Here is a 25,445-nt window from a genome sequence, read left to right as displayed (position 1 = left end):
TCTTTGCTTCTCATTTGCATAGCGTTAAACTTTGTCACCACTCACTTTGCATCCCCAGTGGTCAATTTCCTCACAGTTGCTGGAAATTGCCAGTTTTCCATTATATTAAATTTAGCGGTTTAATTATGTTCAATTTAGAGGTTTGCTTGGTATTTTAAGTCATTAACAAAGACCTTGATTTGTGAAATGTATTCAAATATGTGCAGTTAAAACCTCTCTTGATCTGTATTGATCAAGATATTAGGAAGTTTATGGACAATTACTGGTTATAAAGGAATGTTCTGTATGTAAGAAATTATTGTACATATACTTTATGTAAGCTTGCGTATAGTATGTGTATGGTGCAGAGTAGGCGGAAGCCCAAATTATCTCTTTTAGAATTTAAATAAAGCTATCAGTAATTCCTTCAACACTCTGCATTCATTCAAACCAAAAATGTGTAGTGAAGCTAGACCTCTATCCACTTCAGAAGGAAAACTAACCATTCGTCAGTCATAAACCACTTTTTTGAGACCTTGGTATGATTTTTTTTAAACCAAGGTAGTCTTATTGAGTAAAGTAAACAAAATATGCTTTTTTGGTCTAGAATGATTTGTCTGCTCACTTGCTCCATCTCTCTTCACCAGTTTCCCCTAAGTGTGTGCACAACGGGACCCAGTTTGCCGAGGGTGAGGTGTACCGCATGGACTCCTGCTGGCTGTGTCAGTGTCGTGGAGGCATCTCATTCTGCTCCAAGGCTGAGTGTGCTGAGCTGGACTGCGATAACTTGTACATCCCAGAGGGCGAATGCTGCCCTGTCTGCACAGGTACACTACATTTTCACACACTAATATTATACACTACATGCCCTCATTCCTCATTTCACACTCTTACCCCCTATACCAGATATAATAATGTTCAGATGTGGTAGCATTAGAGACCAAAAGTAAATATAAGTCACACAGCGTAAAGGCAAATTCACTGAAAGGGAAAGATGTGCATTTGCTTCTGGGAACGTTTAATTTTCTTTGTGTCTAGTTTATCTAGGTGAATTTTGACATGTGAATTCATGAGCCTCAGTCGTGAGAGCCAGTAGAAAATAAGAGGGCAGGACAGTATCGACCACATTTTATTGCTTGGTGCAAGTCTGGAAAAAAACATCATATTGTCCATCCACATACGCTAAGGTTTTTGTGGTTAAATTGTGTTTTTTCTCTCTCAGCCTGCTAGGATTTTCTTGTTAGCAGTGTTGACATCTCTGACAGTTTCATGTTCCATTTATTAATGTTTGTACAGCACATTGGACCTTGCATTTAAAAGGTTCTTTTTGACTCTTTTGTCAAAATTCAGTTAAAGTTATAATTGTTTGTTACATACCACTGAAAATATTTACACCAAATATTGCTTAAAATACAGGAAAAAATGTAAATAATATCTTAAATTGTCAGAGAGAACCTTATAATTCCAAGGTGTCTGCCTGTGTATGTCGTACTTGCTGTTTGTAAGATTATAACACTCAAATGTGACTCAAATGTGTTGTATGGCTTAAAGCAGCGAATGTCTGACTTCATGAATGCGTGTATGAAAGCTGGTTTCCATTAAAAGCACCAAGTGTGGCCTGCGTGTGAGGATCATGAATCTTTTGGCTGCCTCTTCCTCCTGAGGCATACTCACTTCATAGAATGATTTCCACCTAAATGACATCTGCTCCAAATCCAGACCTGCACCATAGTCAATAACACGTTAGTATAAACATTCAAGGCCCAGAGAGAGAGACAGATAATTTCTCACATTCGTGAAAAGAAGAACAGAACAGTGTCAACAAAGTGAAAATCAAGCATTTTAGACTACAGTTGTCAGGCGGCAGATATGGCCGCAGATGCAGGTAAACAGTGGCTTTATTAGAAAAGCTTGCAGGGTAATCCAAATCCAGCGACGACAAGAGTGTGGTCAATAAACAGGCAGTGGTCAGGCCATGAACAAACAACATGCACTAGACTAGGCAAAGGCGAAAACATGAAAACCAAAATAGGGTCAGAAAACCAGATAGATGGTTGGCGAGAGAGTCCTTATATGATGTGGGGATGTGATTGAGTGATTGGATTCAGGTGTGATCAGTAAGAATGTGAATGTGACGGTCTGGTTTTTTGGGTGCTGTAGTCCGTGGCAGCCATGTTTGTAGGCCACGGTGTGTTCTGGGTATTGTAATTGAATGCTGTTTCCGGGGTTGACATGACAACAGTACACTATTAGGGGGGAAAAGATTAAATCTTGAACCCTAAAAGGTTTTTCAGTTTGTCCATTTGTGGGAATCCTTGAAGGTTTAATGGAGAACCTCAAAACAGTTTGTCTCTATTGCAATAGATTCCAAGTTGAACCCCTTTAGGAAGCTGGAAACCATTGAAGAACCCTAAGAATGTATACAGAGGTGTCAACTTCTATAGTTTAGCTGTAGCCTTCTATAGTTTAGCTGTAGCCTTTTTGAAACTAAAACTTACAACTGAGCTTTTGCTTTTTCAGATAAAACAGTGGTCAGACCATGTGAAAATAAAATTCCCTGGAATAAAAGCCAATTTACTAAAGAGAGAAGGACATGGGACGTGAAAGGCACATTTGCCTCTTTTCATGGTTATTTTTGCTTTGTGCCAACTTTCTCTAGATGAAATTTGACCTTCACGAGCCAATATAAAACAAGGTGTGACTGTGGTCTCTTTGGTTCGTAAAAAAATGGACATTTTGATTGATTATTAAATAATTTTCCTAAGTCTTTATGCCTTGCTATTTTTATACTGTTGCTTGGCATACATCTCAGGAAAAAAAAAAAAATCTGTTTTTTTGTCCCTTTCTCGCTAAGATTTCCATTTCAATTTATTAAATTTATTATTATTTTGTATAGATTTTTTTTAACTGTGTGTTAAAGAGCTAACAGTGATGATGCAGATTTCCACTGATCAGACAGATGAGAAAGAATGTAGAGGGTGATTACCCAAGATGAGAGTTGAAGGCTACAAACAATATTCTAAATCAATTAGCAAACTATGAATAATGATAACCTATGATGTGTTCAGTTGTAATTCTTGTTAAATCCATTAACAGTCACATCAAGGAGTCACAGTGAAAACAATTGCAGTCATAACAGAACAATAACCAAACCTCTTACTAGACGATAGCCACTGAGAGGGGTTTATTTATAGATCTCAAATCTGCATGGACAAGACAGACTATAAGTAGCTTAGCAGCGCATGTGGCTAACAGACAGAAAGATCATGGACTAGTATTTCCTCAGTCAGAGTGTGTTTCTGAGTTCAGCAGACATCAGAAGTTGGAGCGGCAGTTATAAGAGGTCAGCGCCAAGAGAGCCACCTGGAATTTAAAGCACTCCACAAGGAGGGAATGCTTTCATCTCAGGGCTGTTCAGCTACGGCCTGTTTTACGCCGTGGAAAAGATTTAATGAGACCTACACTATAAAAAATGAAAGTTAGAGAGCACTTCACTCAGAAAAAAATCAATATAATTTCACAGACAGACTTGAATTTCTTTTAATCTCAGGTGATGATTAGTCTAAAGTGTTGTTGTCTGCACTTGTGGCAGCCATGTTCACTTTGAAGGGAGTTGGACGAAAAGGAATTAAAATGTTACCTGAGTTGAACCACTTCATGAAAAAGCTAATTTCTTAGATTGGATCTGTGATTGAACAGCATGAAAATGGAAGCAGTTGAAAACCCCTAGTTTAGCAAGCTAGTCTAGCATTCTCTTCCACAGAAACTTTTGCTCATGCTAGCTAGCTTCGTAGCTACTAAGAGTTCAATAAGTCTTTAAAACTTGTAGATGTGTTCCATATTTTTAGGTAGAATTTTAATGACTAGTTTAGAGCCTAACACCACCCTGTCCTGGGTTGTTTACCTATATAAGTATGCTTATTAGCGCTAATGTAATGAACTGCTCGTACATAATAATTTGCATGACAGTCTTAAAGTGTTTATTGTGCATTACCACAATTAATAATTGAATTACTGATATCCAATTATCTGCTAATATATACTTACTGGCTTTATTAGGAATACTTTATTAGGACCACATACTAATACTGGGTAAGATCTGGTGACTGGGGAAGCCATTAAAGTACACCGAACTCATTGTCATGTTCATGGGACCAGTGTGAGACAACTTGTTCTTTGTGACATAGTGCATTATCATGCTGGAAGTAGCCAATATGAGAAGGGTAAATTATGGCCATAAAGGGATGCATGTGGTCAGCGACAATGCTTAGATAGGCTGTGGCATTCAAACAATACTCAGCTGGTATTAAGGGGCCAAATGTGTGCCAAGAAAACATTCCCCACAGCATTACACCACCTCCACCAGCCTGAACTGTTAACAGAATCCATGGATTCATGCTGCTGACACCAAATCCTGACCTTACCATATTTCAGATCAGGCAATAATTTGCAATCTATTTGCAATCTATTAACTGTCCAGTTTTGGTGAGCCTGTGCCCACTGTAGCCTAAGATTCCTATTCTTAGTTGAAAAAAGTGCACCCTGGTGTGATCTGCTGTTGTAGCCCATCCACCTCAAGGTTCATCATGTTGTGTGTTCTGAGATGCTTTTCTGCTCAACATGGTTCCTGCCAACTTGAACCAGACTGGCTGTTCCCCTCAGACCTCTCTCATCAACAAAGCAATTCCACCAGCAGAACTGACACTCACTGGATGTTTTTTTTCACACTATTCTGTATAAACTCTGTTTTGTGAGAAAATCACAGGCGATGAGCAATTTCTGAAATACTCAAACCAGCTCGGCTGGCATCAACAACCATGCCACAGTCAAAGAATTTGTCCCCATTCTGATGTTTGATGTGAACATTGCCCATAGCTCTTGACCTGTGTTTGAAGGATTTTATGCATTGCACTGCTGCCACATGATTGACTGGATAATTGCATGAATGTGCAGGTGTACAGTTGTCCTCAATAAAGTGACCAGTGACTGTAAGTCATAACGAATAAAGCTTAATGCATAGTCAATAAGCCATGTATAAGAAATCTAATTTTGGAGTTAGCGAACAAAGAACAGGGCCATAATTAACCCCTAAAAAAATTAAAATACTTAATGTTCCTTAAAAAAACTATATAGCAAGTGCTTCTACAAGCTCTTTTCAGAATGAGTGTCTTAAAAGGAAATAGTTGATCATGATGATAATTCATAAGTATGTTAACTGAGTGATCAGTTATGCTTGGGCAGGTTCAAAATAAATGCTAAATTTAGTTCCCAAGATAGATGGAGGAAAATAAAAGGGAAAATGTAGATGAATCATTAAGTTTAACTGCACCCACATGCACGAAAGCATGACACACTAATGTCTTCTGCTATTAAGTAAGCATAAACCTAACTAAAGAATAAAACACACACTCTTAACCACAGAATGCAACACCTCCACCAAGCCATCTTTATTGCAAACAGTACCAGAAGCAATTACCTGCACTTTTAGGAATGCTGAAACATTACTTACACACTTCCACCAGACCGTATGTAAACTGTTAACAGAACATGCCGAAAGCTCAGGAAGCTCTTAAACATTTGGCTCTGTTTTCAGCATGTTTCCTGCTTCAACCACTGGTGTAAATGTGGGTATAATGCTGTTAAATGTTGATTCCTACTTCAGATTAAAATAATACCCATGTGGTTCTTGAGATGTTGAGCGTCAAAGGTCAAGCTAAAAGTGTTTTAGTGGTTATATTAACCACTGAAATAAATCAAGAATGGACACTGAAGAAACATTAGCTAAACTCCCCACATGACAGATACACTATGTGGACACCCAACATCACAGCAATATGAGCTTGTTAGACATCAGATGTGGAGTTGGCCCCCTTTTGCAGCTATAACAGCCTCCAGTCTTCTGTTAAGGCTTTCTCTGAGATTTTAAAGTGTGTCTGTGGGGATTTGTGCCCATTCAGTTAAAAGAGCAATTCTGAGGTCAGGCACTGATGTTGGAAGAGAAGGCCTGGCTTGCAATCGATGTTTCAGTTCATCCCAGTGGTGTTCAGTGGGGTTTAGGTCAGGGTTCTGTGCAGGCCACTCGAGTTCCTCCACACCAAACTCATCAAAACATGTCCTTATGGACCTCGCTTTGTGCATTGTCATGCTGGAACAAGAAAGGATCTTTCCCAAACTTGCGCCACAAATTTGGAAGCATACAATTGTCTAAAATGTCTTTGTATGCTGTAGCATTAACATTACCCTTCACTGGAACTAAGAGGTCTAGCAAAATCTCTGAAAAACAGCCCCAGACCATTATCCCTCCTTCACCAAACTTTACTTTTGGCACTACGCATTCAGGTAGGTAGCGTTCTCCTGCCATACACCAAACCCAGATTCATCCATCAGACTGCCAGTTAGTGAAGCATGATCTTTCCACTGTTCCTAAGTCCAGTGGTGTCATGCTTTACACCACTCCAGCCGACGCTTGGCATTGCGCATAGTGAACTTAGGCTTGTGTGCAGCTCTTTGGCCATTAAAACCCATTTCATGAAGCTCTCAAAGCACAATTCTAGTGCTGATGTCGCTTCCAGAGACAGAACTCTGTAGTGAATTATACAACAGAGGATAGGATTTTTACACACTATGCACTTGAGCACTCGGCAGCATCGCCCTGTGAGTTTGCGTGATCTACCGCTTCGTGGCTGCTGTTGCTCCTCGTTGCTTCCATTTCACAATAATGGCACTTACAGTTCACCGGGGCAGATCTAGCAGGGCAGAAATTTCATGAACTGACTTGAACATCTATGACAGCGCCACGTTTAAAGTCACTGAGCTCTTTAGTAGAACCCATTCTACTGCCAGCGTTTGTCTATGGAGATTGCATGGCTATGTGCTTGATTTTATAGCTATGTGCTTTTGATTTTACTTTTGGGATAAACTCTCACTCTCTCTCTCTCTCTCTCTCTCTCTCTCTCTCTGCAGGTGTGGAGCTGTTATCAATGGACAGCACCAAGGCTAGCTGCTGGGTGAACCATAAGCTGCGGCAGCACGAGGAGCAGTGGAAGGAGGACGACTGCACTTTCTGCCAATGTGTGGACGGAGAGCAGCACTGCACAGCCATGGTGTGCAAACAGAGCTGCCATAACCCTGTCAAGATCCCTGGAGAGTGCTGTCCTTTCTGTGAGGGTAGGAACACACACACACACACTACTGGCACATAAAAAAACTGGTGAACAGACAAGTACTTAGGTCACTTCCGTTTTAGACACACACATACACCCACACACGCACAATTTAATGTTAACACTTAGTGTAACCAAAATTCCCAGATGCAAACACACTCTCTCCCACTTCCTGTAGTGAGGAAAAATGTCTCAACACCTAATCATTACGCCACTCAGAGTATGCTAACTATTTAAACATTTAAATGACTGCTGGCTTATAACTGTTTGCATGACCACACACAGCCAGTGAGAACGTGTGTTACACGTGGCTACAACATCTACAGAGTTACGATCTATCATATTAGCCATCAAAACTGCAAAACAGAATTCCACTGCAAAATGAAACGTTTTCTCTTCAGATTTTTTTTAATTTTAAAAAAGTACTGATTTCAAAATTTCAGACCTGACATCTTGTGATTAAATAATGCAATTGTGATTTAACTATAATAAAACCTATACCACAGCACTGGTGATATATTTTATTCTGATTGGTCAGAAGGTGTTGATTAATTTTCTATAACAGCAGCTCTGACAGCAGTTCAGGCTGCGAGGTTTATATAAATTCTAATTGTTCTATTGTTATCAACAACCAATGCAGGACGTGTATAGGAGATGCTCCACATAAACAGATTAAGAAATTGTTTGTAATCGTTGATCAGGTGAAGCATTCTGTGAGGAGATGTTTATCTAGTATTTTTGAAGGAGTCTCCAGTGTCAGTGCTTTGAAACAATCAGAGGTAAAGCTGTTTCCAACATGAGAAAGACTTTAGGACAGAAGGCTTTGTGGTTTCTTGGCAACTTGACTTTTGTTTTGTATTAGTAACTTCAAGAGAGAGTAAAAAAAAGAGCCTGTTATGGGAACAACTGTTTATAGCTGCTGTAGTATAAGTGATAACAGGATTTTCCACATTAAATGTAACTATAAAAGGAGAAATATCATGATGTCACTCCTTATAAATACATTTTTAGAATTTGCAGATTGCTGTGGTATAAAATGAATAAAACACTTCTAAATGTGCTGTTATAGGACAATAGTCAATCAACTTCAAAGTGGTAGCAGCCCTCTTTATCATATCACACCATCATTGATTATTTTTCTGTAACAGCATGCCCTGTCATGTTTTATTCCTTCCATATCAGATGGTTTCACAGCACGAGTACATAAAGTTTTTCCCTACTGTAAGTCAAATAGCTTTTAGGAAAAGAAAATGGTATTACTTTACGTACCTTATATGGTTTTTTTGCCTATTTTGATGCATTTGAAATTTAATCACTGATGATTGGAAAGATTATGTGATAATTCCAACAGGAGCAAGGCTCTTTCTTTGATGTGAGTTTAGTTTATCATTATTTTTGAAGTTATTTCTTTAACCATTCACTTCTGTGAGGCCAGAGCATTTCATCCACATCACAAATTTTCTTAAGCAATGAAATTGAGAAAAACACAGCCTGACATGCATTTTCCTCCACCATGGTCTGTAGTCATGTTCCTCTGTCATATGCTTCCATATACATCCCCAGGAAGAGAAGAAAAGAGCAGGATTTAGAACAGAAATAAATGGTGGAAGAAGCACCATTAGGAAATGTGGGAAATGTGGAATTGGACATTATTCCAAAGCACCACATATGGCCTCAATTTCAGTTGTTCTTGGTCTTGCTTATATGAAATGAGGATGGCATTGTTGTGTTATAAAATAAGGAGTCGTGCTGTAAGATGGTAGTGTTTCGCGGATAAAAACCATGGTTGAGGACATGGTCACGATCACTGAAACAATGCCTGATAACAAGCTTGAGTAAAGACCAACAAATGTTGGAAATTTTGGAAAACTTTTCACTTTGCTTTCCCTTTAACGGGTCAGTTCTACACTTTCTCTCTTCTCCTCCATAAGCATACCACTGTTTGTTCAGACTCCAGGGCATTTCAAGGTGACTCTTTTTATATACATAGCAACATATTGAGAGGTGTGTGAAAAAATGTTGCAAATTGCACCTCTTGTCAGCTGGGATAGTAAAGCACACAACGGGTCAGCTTGGTGGTAAAAGTAAATAGTTACGTGAGTGTGAAATGACGTGAACTATACCGTTTTGTTTGTTGGCTTTTTGTGATTTATGTGGATTATTTCAGGGGTTTTAGGAGTTTGGTATGGCTTTTATACAAAAGCTCTATAAACAAGAAATTAATATTGAGTAAGTGACAATTCTGACACTATATGGCCAAATGTTCTCTTTGTGTTTCCTCTGCTAGTGGAAATAGATCCCGAAGAAGCCACACTCACTTCACAGCTCACACTGATTTGTACATTCCCGTTAAAGGTGCTTCCAGGAAAATTGGTGTCCCTTCTTCCTTTTCATCTTCATCTGACAAAGCTGTCATATTTTAAGCCAAAACTTATATTTCTGAGAAGTATTGTTTGCCATGCCCGCTGATGAAGTCACTAACACTACTACAGTAACAGTTTCCAACTAGGAAGCTGAATTTTACTTGGAGAACACAGACGAGCAGAGTGATACACACAGAAAAACATCCCAGTGCGGTTATAGGAAATATACGCACTCTTGGAACGCTGCTCGACCAATCAAATTAGTGGACCAGAACTAACTGTTGTGTAAAAGCAGTTTAGATAGCTGTGTTGATTGATTTAAGAGCACTGACCTTAGTTTGTGTAATCATAAAGACTGTCCTGTGCTCATCCCAGGACACTTATTCCCAATCTGCTCAACATCCTTTCAACACACTTTTAACACAGTACTGTTTAAATTTATATTATACTTTAGTAGAAGTGTAATGTTTTATAATCCCACTATCCGGTGTCACTCAGAAGAGGATTCCCTTCTGGTTCTGGTTCCTCTCAATGTTTCAGCTCAGGGACTTTTTCCTTGTCACTGTCACCACTAGGCATCTAAATCTACATCTGGATTTCTGTAAAGCTTCTTTATCATAATGTCTATTATTAAAAGTGCTATACAAATACAATTTTAATTGAATGGAGCTTGACCAAATGTGTTCTATCAGTCGATTTAAAGAATGAAGAGAAGCAATCCTATCTGTTGTTATATCACATAAATACAGACATTTCACTGAATACTTCAACAGCATTAACATCCAAAGTCTACATTTTGACTTTGAATGAAATGCTGTTACTCAGACTGTTCATTTAAGAACATTAGCCCATTCTTAGCCACTGTACTATATATATTATTCGTCGTCATGACCATGCTGATTATTGGCTTTTTAGAGTCTGTGAAAGTTTGAGAAAGTTATTTTTCTTGTAATGGAAGTTTGACTAATACACTTACACATGCAATGAAAATTGGAGAACGTTTTCTTTCCTACTGTAAAATTTCCAGACGTCCAGATTTCCGGCTTAGAGAGTGTTAGGAACAGCTGGCATCAACTACGTTTGGCATAAACAGTTAATAGAACCATGCAAATAAGTCACGTCTTGATATAGTTCATGAGGTCACTGTAGAACTCTGTTTAAGATAAGTGCATACAAGAGCAGTGTAATCCTTTTAAGGTAACTGCATGTGTAATGTCTCACCTTTCTATAGCTCGTTAGTGATCCAGTGCCATCGGCATGCATGTTTCTCCTCACAACTCATTAAACCATGTCTGCAGGCATTCCTTAGACTGCAGAAGCTTTGCTCTTTATAGGTCTAACCTTCCAAATGGAGCCCAACCTACCTTCTTTAACAGGAGAATATTGTTCTAAGTGAACATAATTAGTTACAGCTCCTTTTGGTTCTCTGCCTGCCAGCTTGGAGAGGCATTAGTGGGTTGCACACGTGCCATCACAGCAGTGCTGCCCACGAAAACCACCCCTCAAGCTGTGGGTCTCATTTTTTGACATCATATAAATACCAACAGATGTGATGTCAGTGGTTTAGGGGAGAGATGTCTGTAAAAATTTGAACTATTATGAGAGGCTGATCATTCATCAAAGTTTCCAGATAAGGAGAGTCACTGTGAGATAATCGCATCTGCATTTATCTGTAATCACTAAAACCTGGAGAGTGCTGCTGCCAGTGATGTTAGCGTTTAACCATGAATCTTATCACAGAATTGACGTTTGGAAAGTTATTCACATTGAGCAGACAGCTGAGTTTGTGATAAGGGCTGCTGCCTGGAAATGACAAAATTAGCCTTGTGAAACAGTGTGATCTACTGAGTGAAGTAACATATAACCTCACTACTAGCAACGCTACTAAAAGTAGAACTTTGATTACTGGCATACACAGGCATAGTTTTACCATATCAGAACCTCTAAATCACTATCGAGGTTACATAATAAATTCGTCACTCAGCTTGGGCCATGTTCCCAATTTTATTTAAGAAAACTTGATCTCTTCCATTCTTTCAATTACCACCCAATCTCCAACTCGCCTTCTATCTCAGATTTTGGATAAAGTTGTCACCCAACCATTTTGTGCTTTTTATATGTAAGAATAACAAAGCAATAATGTATTTCAGTCAGGTTTCTGGAAGCATCTAAGTATAGACTCAGCCCTGGCTAAAGTGGCCAGTCACCTACTGCTTCCTACTGATTGTGAATAATAGGGGACCTTTATTTTCTTAGTTTTGGTACTATTAAACATGACTGCAGTATTTGACACTTTAATGGACAGTCTTAAAACTAATTTCAAGTTCATGTCTGATTTAGAACTTATTTGACAGAAGGCTACCAGTTTGTTAGCCTACACAGAGAGTTTTCAAAGCCTAAAAAAGTAAAGAAGCTTTTAGGTCCCCTATTATTCTGCCTTTAGATCCAGTAACTTGGACGTGTAATCTGGAAACAGACTGTTGGTTTTCACTTTTACATTGATAATACACAATTATATTTGTCAGTTCTGCCAGATTCAGCTGTACAAATATGCAAAATAGAAGACTGTAAAAGACAAATGCTTGGATAACTAACTTCCTTCTTCTAAATTCTGACAAAATAGAAACACTAACGTTAGGTACCAAGTTAACAATAAGGTTGTTGAATTCACCAAAGGCTACACTTAAGAACCTTCATGTAACCCTAGATGCTAGATGTCATTTGTTTCCCATGTAACTAACATCTCAACTACTTATCTGAAAAACACAATCAAAATAAGACCCCTACATGATGCTGAGAAGTTAATGCATGCTTTCATAACTTCTAGATCTACACAGTGTATGAAAAGTCAGGAACCAAAAGTACCAAAATGCTCTTTCCAGGGTTCCAATGTTAATGCCATTTTCAAGGAAAAAATAAATATAAAAATAAGTGTAAGTAAATAAATAATAAATACAAAATCATGTATATATGTAGTTTAACTCCCATTGGTTCCTGACTTTTGGGACACTCTGTATTGTGACTTGTTGTGGGTTGGCTAATCTGCTTCCTCTTCAAGGAAGCTTCAGCTTGTTCAGAATGCAGCAACCTGCATCCTTAGCAAGAAAATAAAGTCAGAGAACATTACCCCAGACTTATTCAAACTTCACTGACTGTCTATTACATTTCACATTGACTACAAAGTCCTGCTCATGGTGTTTAGAATGGTGTTCTGAATGGTTTAGCTCCAGCATATCTGATCTCCTGAAACAGTATAAACAATCCTGAGCATTGAGGTAGGCCTATTACAGCTCAGCCGATAGATTCTTTAATTGCTCTTAAACTCTGGAATAATGTTCCAGATAACATTAGGAAAGTTCAAAAGCTCAAAAGCCATTTTTAAGTTCAGACGAAAAACATGCTTGTTAAACTTGACCTATTCTTTCTTAGCTTTAGGTTATATTTTATTAAATGGACTTTTCATAAATCATAGTAATTGTAATAGATGTAGAGTTAGTTAACTGATGATTTATATTGGACCTTTAATGTGCTTTATCATAAATATGTTGTTTCGACTATCTAATCTTTTAAGATTTTGAACTTGAAATGAAAAGTTCTATGGTAGTAGTAGTAGTATTTGTTGTTACTATAGAATATGAACACACATTAACTGAAGTGTTGCCAAATTCTGATATATATTTTTTACATTTTGTACACATAAACAGACTCACAAGTTGCTAATGATAGCTGATATGTTACCACATTAGGAAAAAGCTAATGATTTGAATGTCCATGACATCTTAAAATAATAATAATAATAGTACCTGATGGTTTGTGTGTTTGGTTTTAGTTTCTCACAGATTCTTCAAGGGTGAGGAAGTTCATCAAATATTTTCGATGTGTACTGTCTGAATGCAAAGATCCTTTTTCTGCCAAGAAGCATCAGTAACTAATTGTTTTCTCATCTCATATGTTCTTTCAGAGCCTTCGTATGAGACCGTGAGCCCATTACTGTGTCCCCCACTTGAAAACTGCTCTCTGTCAGAACATGATTGTCCTTTTGGATTTCAGCAGGACCACAATGGCTGCCTACTCTGCCAGTGTCTTGGCAGTAAGTAAACTCCTGGCCTCCCACATGACACCTAGGCTTTCATTATCAAATCTACTTTGAAGTCAATATATACACTACATGTCCAAAAGTATGTGAATCTGACCATCGCACTCATATGAGGGTCTTCCCCAGACTGTTACCACAAAGCTGGCAGCACACAATTGTATAGGATGTCTTTGTATGCTGTAGCATTAAGATTTCCTTTCACTGGAACTAAGAGGCCCAAACATGTTCCAGTATGACAATGCCCCGTGCACAAAGCGAAGTTCATGAAGAAATGGTTTGCCAAGGTTTAAGTGGAAGAACTCGAGTGGCCTGCACAGAGCCCTGATCTCAACCCCGCTGAACACCTAGGGTTAGGGTTAGGGTTGGACACCCCAGGCCTCTTCACCCAACATCAGTGCCTGACCTCACTAATGGCTGAATTGTGGCCGAATGAACACAAATCCCCACAGCTACACTCCAAGATCTACTGCAAAGCCTTCCCAGAAGCATGGAGGTTATTATAACAGCAAAGGGGGGACTAAATCTGGAATGAGACGATCAAAATTCACATGAGATTTATGGTCAGGTGTCCACAAACTTTTGGCCATATAGTGTAGTTATATATAGGGCATATCTGCAGTAAATTATCTAATTTTCTGTAATCAAAGTAACCTTAGATATTTAAGTAACCTTAGATATTGCCTGACAGCATAGCGAACATTGTTTCAAAAAAGTGGTGTGCAATACAAGTAAACTCTGACTGTATACACACAGTTCATATTCAAGACTTGTGCATATTCCTCAAGTTTAGAAGACTTTTAATTTTTTTGAGGACAAAGCATATACTACACTAGAGTTAATTACGAGTTCATTTCTCATTTTTGCACTGTGTCTGGGTAGGAGTGTGCAACCTTAGCACAAGAATTTCTTTGTATATACACTCACCGTCCACTTTATTAGGAACACCTGTACACTTGCATGCAGTTATGCAATCAGCCAATCATGTGGCTGGAGTGCAATGCAAAAAATAATGCAGATACAGGTCAAGAGCTTCAGTTAATGTTCATATCAAACATCAGAAAGAAGAAAAAGTGTGATCTCTGTGACTTTGATTACATGTATGTTGGTACCAGAAGAGTTTGTTTGAGTATTTTAGAAACTGCTGATCTCCTGGGATTTTCACACACAACAGTCTCTAGTGTTTACACAGAATGGTGCATAAAACAAAAAACATTGAGTGAGCGACAGTCCTGCCTTAACAGTGCCAGTCCTGTCAGAATGTACCTGTGTCTTGAGATAGTTCCTGTCAATTCTAGCCCACTGTCTGAGTTTGGGTTCATATTTGGTTTTTATCTGCCATTCCAAGTAATCCTACAAGTTTTCTAAGGAATTGAGGTCCAGTGATTTTGCAAGCCAGTCAACGTGTCAGTGTTTCATCATGCTCGTCGAACAAGTCACACACAGATTTGGCCCAGCGTACCGTATAGTTGTCATCTTGGATCATGTTGTTTTCCCCTTGGACATGAAGCACAAAGGCAACCTCAGAGCAACAACTGATCATAAATTGATTTTACACTAATTTACTTTCATTTAATGTACAGTAAGGCACTGCTTTAGGCGGATATAACTCATTTTTGTCTGATTATCTATGTAAACCATTTCAGCTTATCATATAAGCTTTGATTAAGTGCATCTTTTTTGGCTGTTTCAGATGACTCTTGCCCCAAACTGTCCAGCTACTGCAACAAGCAGTGCCCCATGGGATACGAGAAGGATGACTATGGTTGTGAAGTATGTGAGTGCAGTACACCCTCCGAGTGTAGACCGCTGACCTGCAGAAAGACCTGCCCCTATGGATATGTGTAAGTTTACTGATGCCTCAAATTATTTTCTTGGTCTGATCTAGATATGTTTTCCCTTACCTCTAACCAAATGACCATTGTAAGATATATCTCTGCTGCTGGGGATGGTCCCACATGGATACCCTAAAGACAGCACAGTGTATGCCCAAGATTTATCGTTGATTCAGTGCATAATTTTACTTGGATACCATAGACTTGTACCTAAAAAGTTCTGCTGTAACCTGATGCTCATATTGAACATCCTTTCAACACATAAAGTTCTGTATGACCTTGTAGTATACATTTGCAGAAGAGTAATGATTTAGAATCCCACTATCCAGTGTCACCTAGAAGAGGATTGGTTCCCCTTTCAGTCTGGTTCCTCTCAAGGTTTCTTCCTCATGTCATCTTAGGGAGTTTTTTGACCAGAGTGTAATCCCCTAAACCCCCTAGTACTGTTTTACCTTTACTCTTCTAAAACTGAATACTGTAATGATTTATAATCCCACTATCCAGCATCACCCAGAAGAGGATGGGATTCCTTTTTAGTCTGGTTCGTTTCAAGGTTTCTTCAGCATGTCGTCTTGCCTTGTCGCTGCCACCTTTGGCTTGCTTGACAGGGATCAAAATCTACATATGGATTTCTGAAAAGCGTCTTTGTGACAATGTCTATTATTGAAAGCACAGTACAGATAAAATATAATTTAATTGAGTTATATTCAACTCAACATCTGGAAGCTCTAGTCTCTACTACCCCTAGACCCTCACCTGTAAGCCATTTGATCAAGCATTTCTGTGTTTCAAAACAACAAATAATTAGTATCACAACTTGAATGAAAAGCCTCCGGTATTTGAAACATGCTCTGAGGAGGCTCTTCTGGGGATAGGAATGATGGGATATTCACTGAGTGCCAGTGACTGCCTCAAGGGAGGATACAAGCAGGAAGCACAGGCTTCATCCCACACTGAGATTCAGTTTTCTGGGAATCCCTTAATAAACCAGAGTACATTTAGCCTTCTATCTAGCTCTCTCTCTCCCTCTTATATGTTTATACTGGCCCATGAAGAGACAAGGGTCTGCTTTGAATATGTTTGTTGTTTTGAGTTTTCATACATTTGATGCTTTTGTGACCTCTCCAAAAATGATAAATGAGACCACAGGTACTTGTAAATGAATGTTATAAATAGACTGGTGGTAACTCTTTTGCCTAACAATCCAGAAAAAGGGCATTGGTAGGTCATTAGGGCTTCAATTGCCTGTTGCATGCTGATAGCAGATGAGAAATGGTCCAGTGCTGGCTCACACTTAATGCTTTTAGCCCACGTACCACCATGAACTCCGAAATCTGAATCTAACTCCTACAACAAAGCCACAATTCAGCCTTGATCAGACCATTTGTCAGAGTAAAGCTTGGCCCTTATGAGTATTGCTTGCATTTGGGTCATTTTTGGCCCAGATTCCCAATGCCATTAAAAACCTTAAGTGTGGCTGCGTACCATTTGGGCCATTTGGCCCAAAATACACTGCAATTGACTTAACGGGCCCTTATGTGCCTAAGCTCAACTGAATTAGGCCCAGAATCTTCTGCTTTCTGGAAAGAAGAGCTTCAATAGCATGACTGTGATAGTATGGTCAAACTGAAAAATATAAGGCCTTGTGTGCATCACAGTGTGCAGAGGGCAAGTTGTTTGAACTAAACATTTGGCACAGTGCAGCACCCCGGGGCTCTGAACAATAGGGGACTTAAATCGTTTCCCCTTCTCAGTGAAACTAAAATATCATCTGATCTGACAGGCTGTAATGGGGCCATTGGAAGAGACACGATGGAATTTGTCGAGCCAGCAATAGCCCCTGGTGAAATTCCACAGCCCGACTTTAAACAAAGCGCGTTTTCGAAAGGTCACAGGACGACCTGTCTCGGTGTTTGTACACCGCGAGTTTCCACTGTCCACTGACTTAATACACACATTACTGCTGTTTCAGCAAGTGGGCAAAAACGCAACGCTACTGCACCAACCTGCGTACAGTGTACAGATAGGTGCTATTCATGAAGGTGGGGAAGTGACAGATAACATAATTAGGCTAGACTAATGACATTAAGGAATCGGTGAGCAATGAATTGGAAGAAATGGATGAGAAGGTGAAGGAGGTTACTTTAATATACATAACAATAAATGAGTGACATACTGTTTATACATGGAGACAGATTTGTCATGATCCTATATAAAATCATGTCAGATAAAAATATAAATGCATCTTGGGATGTTTCTTTTACACAAATGTTACACAACAGGACAAACCTTTTCTTATCTGAACCTGTAAGAAACAGATGAATAGTATAGTTAAGGGGACTGGAGAGATTGTATGCTTTGTTAGTGATGGAATTGCAGTGTGCACCACATGGCTCTTGCAAAACTCGGGGTGCTGCTTTTATCTGGACTCTTCAAAGAGAAGTAATATAGTAGGGAAGAAAGCAGAACCATATGCCCTGGTGTTTCAGGGCTTGACCATCTGGCTTCGTGGTCTTTCCAGCGTACCTTTTATAATTAGCAGCTGGGCACGGAGTGTTGCGTTATTGACTTGTATGCTCATGTACACAGATTGCTCAGAAGTTGTTGATTCTTAAAGGAAGGACCAATAGGAATGGATGAAGTCATGAACATTATATATATATACTTGTATTATGTGAGCAGAATTATATAACCATACACCCCCTGTGAGATTTTACATTGTTCCCTGAGGAGACTGGGCTTAGTGCATGGCTAGTTGGTTCATTGTTGGCTCGGTTTCCAAAAGTCCTAATGGCTATCTGTTACGTTCAATCACTTGGGCTTGCTAGATAACACACCTGCAGGCAATTTAGGTGGATTTTTAGCTTGCAGGGGGCATGCTGTAGCAAGTGAGATGTAAGAAATTAGTGAGTGTTTGTGATGAAAGGCAACTAAAGACTAAACATACAAGATAGGGATATAATGTAGGAGTGTATCTCAGTCTTGTGTTCGGATTTTTTTTTTTTTTTTTTTAATATATTGAACCCTACCATTATGCCCCCAGAAACATCGGTAAACACTGGGGGAAAAAAAAAAAAAATCAGAGGTCAGCTGAATTCTGGATCTGTTCCTCAACCTCAGCTACATCTTTCAAGTTCATAATTGCTCTGAACTAGAGATTTGTACAGGCCTTTTTGCATAGTTTTTGTTTGTATCTGCCCACAGTATTTACTATTACAATAGTAAATATACAATAAGTACTTGGTTCTGATTCCCAAAATATAAACAGTCTTGTAGTCTAATTTAAACCATCTATACCCTGACCAGGGAGTTAAATGAATGAACGCTCATGTTAATGGATGTGGTCTTTGTTTGTCCCGCTTTGTTTATTTTGTCCACATGAAAGCAAAAACCTCCCTCTTGCGTGACCTTTTTGTTGCATCCCATGGGACCTCAGTCCAGATGTGTACACCTTTAGTCTCAACCAGATGCCCCTTGAACCTTTCTGGCAAGCTTTCTTTAAAAAGCAACCCAGAATAGTGCGGCTCCTATTTGTATCTGTATTTATATATGTTTAAAAAACATTATCTGTTCATTCCGAACAATAAAAAAGAAATTAGATATCAGCCTATATTAAGGAAGGCTCACTTGTCTCAATGTCTCAAGTATATTTAGTTTAGTAATTGTCTTTTATTTATGAACACCAGGCAAACTGGTGACTAATGTTAGTTTCCTACCTTAATAGTGTGATTGTAACTCCACAGGAGAAATAAACATGGATGTGAGATGTGTCGCTGCATTAAGTGTCCCCCCTTCACATGTGACAAGCAGTGCAGTGATGGCTATAAGCAGAACAGAAAAGGCTGCAACATCTGCCTCTGCAAAGGTGAGTGAATTATCAAAGCTTCAAGTTTAATCTATTTATTAGGTGTTATTATTAGGTATTATTAAGAGTTGGTGAAGGAATACTTGACATCCAGCATGCTGAAAAGTATGGAAGGCTCCCTGATGCTTGTTATCATTATATGCAAATAATCTTGAGTGAAATTTTTGGCAGGTTTTTTTGGGTGAAGCCTCAAATGATATATTACATACAAAATTAATATAGAGAAGTTTCTGAAGCCTCTGTGATGCTATTTTAAATTGTGGGCAATCTATTAATGTGTTTTATGCATGATCCCTAGATAGCAGTTTAAGTGAAATGGGCATTATAAGAGTTCAGAGCAAATAAATATATATATAGCAGATTTAGTTTCCTTATCAGTTTTGGAACTTGAGTGTGTGTTAATGCACATGGGTGCATTACGGCTTTTGCTGATGGCCATAATGCAGCAATACTCCCTTTCCAGGTAACGGTATCGTGTGAGCATGGTGTCTACAGTTGCAACAAGTTGTGAGATGTGTAATAGCTTTACATTAGAGTGGCAGGTATGTTATAGAGATAAGAGTATTTTCTTTCAGAGTACACTCAGAAAGGTTTAAATCACATCCTTCCAGTTCTTCTGTGAGAAATAGAGGTCTGTACTGGAATGATGACTGGTTCTTTTCCTCCAGCACCATTAAAGTGTCCTTATTTTTTTAGTGTTTTTGTAACACTAGTGTTGTTTTTTTTTTTTTTTAAACTAAAGGGATGAATGAAAACAACTCGGAATTAATGAAGCTTTAATAGAAAGCACATTTTAATAGTGCCAGTTTGAGATTGTTATTTATTCTTATTAACTAATACTTTAAATGCTTCAGTTCAGGATATACATTATTCCCAATGTTTTCTTCTAAGTGTTGTAGAACAGAGTGCGGCTATTTTGAAACATCTGGATCAGTTCCCCGTCCTTTCTTCCTGTTAATAAATAAATGCCTATTTTGGGACCTGAAACAAACACACACATGTCCGGGCCTGGGACTTGGTTTACATGGCACAATAAGTATTCTCAGAGTATGTGTTCTTTCAGTTGAGGTAAAAATGTAGGACGTATTTCGGGTCAAAATTAAAATAGGTGTCATTATTTGCAAAAATAAACAAAAACCAGTGTGAATTAATTAGAGTTTCTGAGTGGTAACACAGAGAGTTGACTAGAGCAAGAATTAAGTGTTCTTGTAAGTAAAACAGATTATGCAAGAAAAAACATCCACCTCTAATCCTCTTAAAATATTAAAAATTAATTTAAAAAAATAATAAAATGTTTTTTTTTCTCTTTAGAGAGTGAGCGTGATGTGAGCACTACCACTTCTCCTCCAGTGCGCGGCCACTGTCTGACTGCGAATGGCCAGCAGTTTGAAGAGGGCGAGAGCTGGCATGACGGCTGCAGGGACTGTTACTGCCATGCTGGACGGGAGATGTGTGTTCTCATCTCCTGCCCTGCACCCAGCTGCACAAATCCTGTGCTCAGGCCACACCAGTGCTGTCCCAGCTGCGAGGGTAGGTACAAACCAGTGCAAAGGGTTGGCACTTACATTAGAGTCAGAATGATTTATTAGTGTAATGATGGATTTAGTAGAGTTCTGAGGTGAGCACACAGCACTTTCGTGTCAGTTCTTGATATTCGGTGGTTTGCCTGAAAGGAAAAGGAAAAGCTGGTTATTGGTATGACAAGTTGCAAGTCATTGCAAGCACATTTTCCTTTCTGTCTTCCTGTCCTTAACGTAACATGTTTTATTTGGCTGTTGCTTTGGCTGTTATAGCAGCATAATTGAGCGTGTGTCCTTCGGACTTTGGCTACAAAATCACCACTAAGAGTTCTCTGAAAAGCTAGTATTAAATGTTTCTAGCTTTTCTTAAAACTTTCTCAAAAAGCTGCTAGGAGGAACTTTTACTAAGAGATTAGGAAAATTCGGAGACGGCATTGCTATGCATCAGATTTAAGTTCAGCAGTGACTGGCTGTTGCAGTAGCAGTCTGTGTGGTAAACTCATTAATAAATTACAATTCACACTGCCAAATTACAGTATAAAAAAATCATAAAGTCAAAATGAAAATGTTGCTGTTTAAATATATACAAAAATTGTTGGCCTATACAACTTAGGTATGTATAGTGAGGTCCAAAAGTCTTAGAACTCTAGTGAAAATGCTTCTGATTGGCATTCTTTTTGAATTTAACACAAAGGTTTTCATTACAAATGATATTATCAGCAATAACTTGAAAAGTGAAAAGTAGAATCTTAGAAGTATTTACATGAATTTTGGAATTTCTCAGTTTTTGGTATTTAGTGACAGTGTGCATTTTCTAAATTCTAAAACCTGTTTATTTCCAGTTAAAACAAAAAATCCAAGATATTCAGTGTGGTCTCAGACCTTTGTAATTTAACTTCAGTACTACTTTACATTGCTGTTTATATTAAGTGATCAGACCCTTTGGGGTAATCATGGCATAGTAATTGGTGAACATGTAGGAAACAGTTTGAATTATTAGATGTGCCGTCTGAAGGTCTTTTATTGTTTGACGTATATCTTGACACACATATGACGGACATACCATCTCATCTGCGTTTTAAGTAGTGGACAGTCAAAAGTCTTGTTGAAATCATGATCTCTGATTGTGCTTAGTAGGTGAAGTGATTCCTAAATCAGGCAGTTATGGGCTCCTTTTAGCTTTAATATGTGTTCATACCTGTTTCATACCCAATTCTCCATTGCCTTATACTTTTCTACAGTGGGCAAAATAGTGAATCACAAAGCAAACATGCCACACCTATAAACTATGCCAGCCATTATGGCAACTAACTGACCAGAAAGTGGTGGAACAAACCCCACCAAATCAAAACATCACCTGCCCTCAACCAAACTCCAATATCATCCATCTGTTCCCCCCAAAATGCCAAAAAAGCTGCCTAGCACATGCAATGCACTTTATTTTATTCTCACCATGTGACTTTTTGAGACATCTTTCTAGACACTGGAGACTGTTTCTGTCTCTGAATGTGCAAGTATGTGTCTGAGGAAAGTTTCAAAAATGCCTGGCAAAAAAATGTTCAGGCTGGAAAAAAAAGCAAAGAATGCCAAGAGACAGAAAATGAGTTGAAATGAATTAACACAACCCATTTCCATGAATACTACCTGGCAGGAATTAAGATTAGAACTTACCCCATAATGTACTTTATTAACTTTTTTTAAGGACAGCATAATTAAACATTTATTGTTAACTAACCAATCCTAAATTCTCTGGGTTTGATGCAGAGGAGTTAGGCAGTGGTCGTCCTGAGGGAATGGACATGGTGGTCTGCCAAGCTCCTGGAGACGAGCTTTATGTGGAAGGTGATACCTGGAACCTGGACGAATGCACACGCTGTACCTGTAGGCAGGGCCGAGTGCTGTGTGACACAGAAGTATGTCCCCCTGCCCTCTGCCAGACACCAACCAGGACCAAAGGGACCTGCTGTCACATCTGCCAAGGTATCTTTCCATTCTGGAAACAATTCTAGGCTTTTTTCCTTCTTTTCTAAGACACCTTGCAGGTAAAGTCTTCAGATAAGATGAAAGAACACTGATTGTAAACATATGGTACCCTGACCTGGAACTTCTACTTTTCCCCAGTTGCACATTTATGCAGCAAATGAGAGTGAAGGATGGTTTAAGTCCATATGATATACAGCAAGGCTCAGAAAGATAGAATTTTATTGGCATATTCCTGCAGGCAAGCAGTTTGATGAGTGAGAGGCAACAGCTCTCTACAGGGGCACTTTACTATGTACCTCAGACGAATAAATCAACCGGCCCAAACTGGATGACTTTACATGGCCACCCTAGGGAAAGAAATGTGGCTTTTTTTTTTTTTGGTGATCTCCTTCAGATAGCCTGTAACACTGTCCATGTAGTAAACAACTAAACATGCTTTGGTATGAGGCTCCAACCCCAAATCATGCTTCTACCGGTCATTTTACAGAAGGTCAAACACAGCGTAATCTTTCCAGAGGCATGCACATGTACAGAAAATATACCAATATGAATAGGCCTCATAATGCGTCTAAATGCAGACTGACAAAGTTTGACGTTTGACAATCAAATTTGAGCTGCTACGGGGACCGCACCATTCATCACAGTGCAAGATGTAGCTTGTAGTGCTATGGTAGCTCATCAGCAACCACTCAGAGAGTGATGACTGAAATTTACAAATGAACCTGAGCCCACTGCATTGAAGTCTTATCAGCAAACCCAAGGCCTGCTATCATGACTATGGTACTTGAAAATGGGAATGAAGCACTTTACCATGTACACTCTATACTTATCTTGCAGAGGACACTCTCAGCTCCCTCCTTCCTGTCAATAACAGCCAACGAGAATACTGTATCTCCAGTGATGGAGACATCCTTCTGGCTGGAGATTCATGGAAACCGAACGCCTGCACTAGTTGCATTTGCAACAATGGGACCATTCAGTGTTTCTCCCAGCGATGTCCAGCTGCCAAATGCAAAGTCCCAGTGCTTCGTAAGGGACAGTGCTGTCCACAATGTCTGGGTAAGTCACTACTAGCCTGACATAAACTTCTGATTATATGGTGTATACAAGAAATGCAGTACAATTACTGGTACCATGCTGGGTTAATGAAATAGTTCACTCAGAAAGACTCGCTCGGGCTCACGAGTCGCGCAACAGAAAATCGTCCACCCGGCAGTCCAAAAGAGTAAAATTGGCCGTGCTTTCTGGTTAGGAGGGATGACATTACTGTCTCCCCTGTCAACCAGAGTGACAACAGCCAATCGTGGCCATCTGAGAACTCATGGATGCGAAAGATTGTATTTAGTGCTTCAAATGTGTCACACTGGCTTGTGACATAGCATGAGCAGCAGTTCAGAACAATCTGGTGACTGGCTTCATGTGTCTCAGAGGAAGCCTGTGGTAGCCTTCAGCCTCCCCAGATGGTAGCTATCATGATAGGACAAAGCTAGCTTGTGGGTACGAATTGGCAATTGATCAAAATGGGAGAAAAATTGGGTTAAAAAAAGACTTATAATGATAAATATCTCTAAAAGCTAGTTAATTATTTTGGTCTTCATATCCTGTTCCTGTTCCTGTTCCGTTCCTGTGTGCAAAGTTACCACTTAATTTGTACCACTTCAGTTTGATTCAATGTGACTTAAATTTAAAACTCATTCTCAAGTTCTTTTTAACACAATTGACTCTATAGTATACAGTTAAAGAAGAGTAATGAGTCAGGTTCCTCTCAAGGTTTCTTCCTCTTGTTGCGTCAGTGAGCTTTTCCTTGCCACCATCGCTTCTGGCTTGCTCATTATTGATACATTTAAATATAAACTTTAATTTTATATCTGGATTTCTGTAAAGCTGTTTGTGACAATGTCTATTGTCAAAAGCACTCTATAAATAAAACTGAATTGAATTGAATTAATTTAACCTGCTTAATAATGGCTCATCACAGAAAGACGATTCAATCTGCCTGAAGCTGAAGCAGTATGTAATTTGTAATTTACACAGGAGCCCCTTTGTGTAATTTGGGCAACAAAAAAATCTCCTCAATATCTTCATATCCACAATTTCCTGTTTTGCATTTAAAGAGAAAAGGAAAAATATACTTGTACACATTCTTTGCCAGTTCTTTGCCAAGCTTTCAGCAAATTACAATGCTTTTATTATTGGCATGGGCAGAGGCATTGAGGAGAGGTGAGTTCTTTCAAGGAGGGGGGAAAAAAAATAAAAAAAACCCACAGGCGTAAGAAAAAACATGTATATGAAGTAGAAGCTGGGGCTGATTTCTTTCTAGCACATACTCTAGATTCACGCAGCCTATTGTTGACTGTTGTATTAGTTATTATACAGAGTGAAATACCTTGTAGATTTAACATCCATTGAGACTAATTTATTTAAGCCTGCTTCACTGACACCTCAGCAGTGATTGAAAAAGTGCACGTGAAATACAACAGTGGGTAAAAGAAGCATGAATGAGGTGGATTACATTGTTGATTCCATTTTTTTTCCAAAATGTCTTTGGAGGAGAGACACCAAGCACAGCTTTTCTTTTCACTGTGCTTACTATTCAGAAAAGACAAAGCTTGATTATGGATAGGAAGCGCTTAAAAAATTACAG

At 38.9% G+C, this 25,445-nt stretch overlaps 1 protein-coding gene across 1 annotated transcript in view; it reads left to right on the top strand.

Annotated features, from left to right (window-relative positions):
- Positions 1 to 25,445, top strand: part of LOC113530222 (cysteine-rich motor neuron 1 protein) — a 59,500-nt gene that overhangs the window by 29,264 nt on the left and 4,791 nt on the right. The window contains exons 5-12 of the mRNA XM_053237575.1: positions 627 to 806; positions 6,943 to 7,146; positions 13,467 to 13,595; positions 15,292 to 15,442; positions 19,177 to 19,298; positions 20,610 to 20,828; positions 22,583 to 22,798; positions 23,639 to 23,860. Coding sequence (XP_053093550.1) covers positions 627 to 806; positions 6,943 to 7,146; positions 13,467 to 13,595; positions 15,292 to 15,442; positions 19,177 to 19,298; positions 20,610 to 20,828; positions 22,583 to 22,798; positions 23,639 to 23,860 — 1,443 coding nt within the window. The remainder of the gene's footprint in view (positions 1 to 626; positions 807 to 6,942; positions 7,147 to 13,466; positions 13,596 to 15,291; positions 15,443 to 19,176; positions 19,299 to 20,609; positions 20,829 to 22,582; positions 22,799 to 23,638; positions 23,861 to 25,445) is intronic.

This window comes from Pangasianodon hypophthalmus, chromosome 10, assembly GCF_027358585.1.
Source record: "Pangasianodon hypophthalmus isolate fPanHyp1 chromosome 10, fPanHyp1.pri, whole genome shotgun sequence".
In the NCBI taxonomy this organism is placed as follows: Eukaryota; Metazoa; Chordata; class Actinopteri; order Siluriformes; family Pangasiidae; genus Pangasianodon; species Pangasianodon hypophthalmus.
This window is presented reverse-complemented; position numbering and strand designations above follow the sequence as displayed.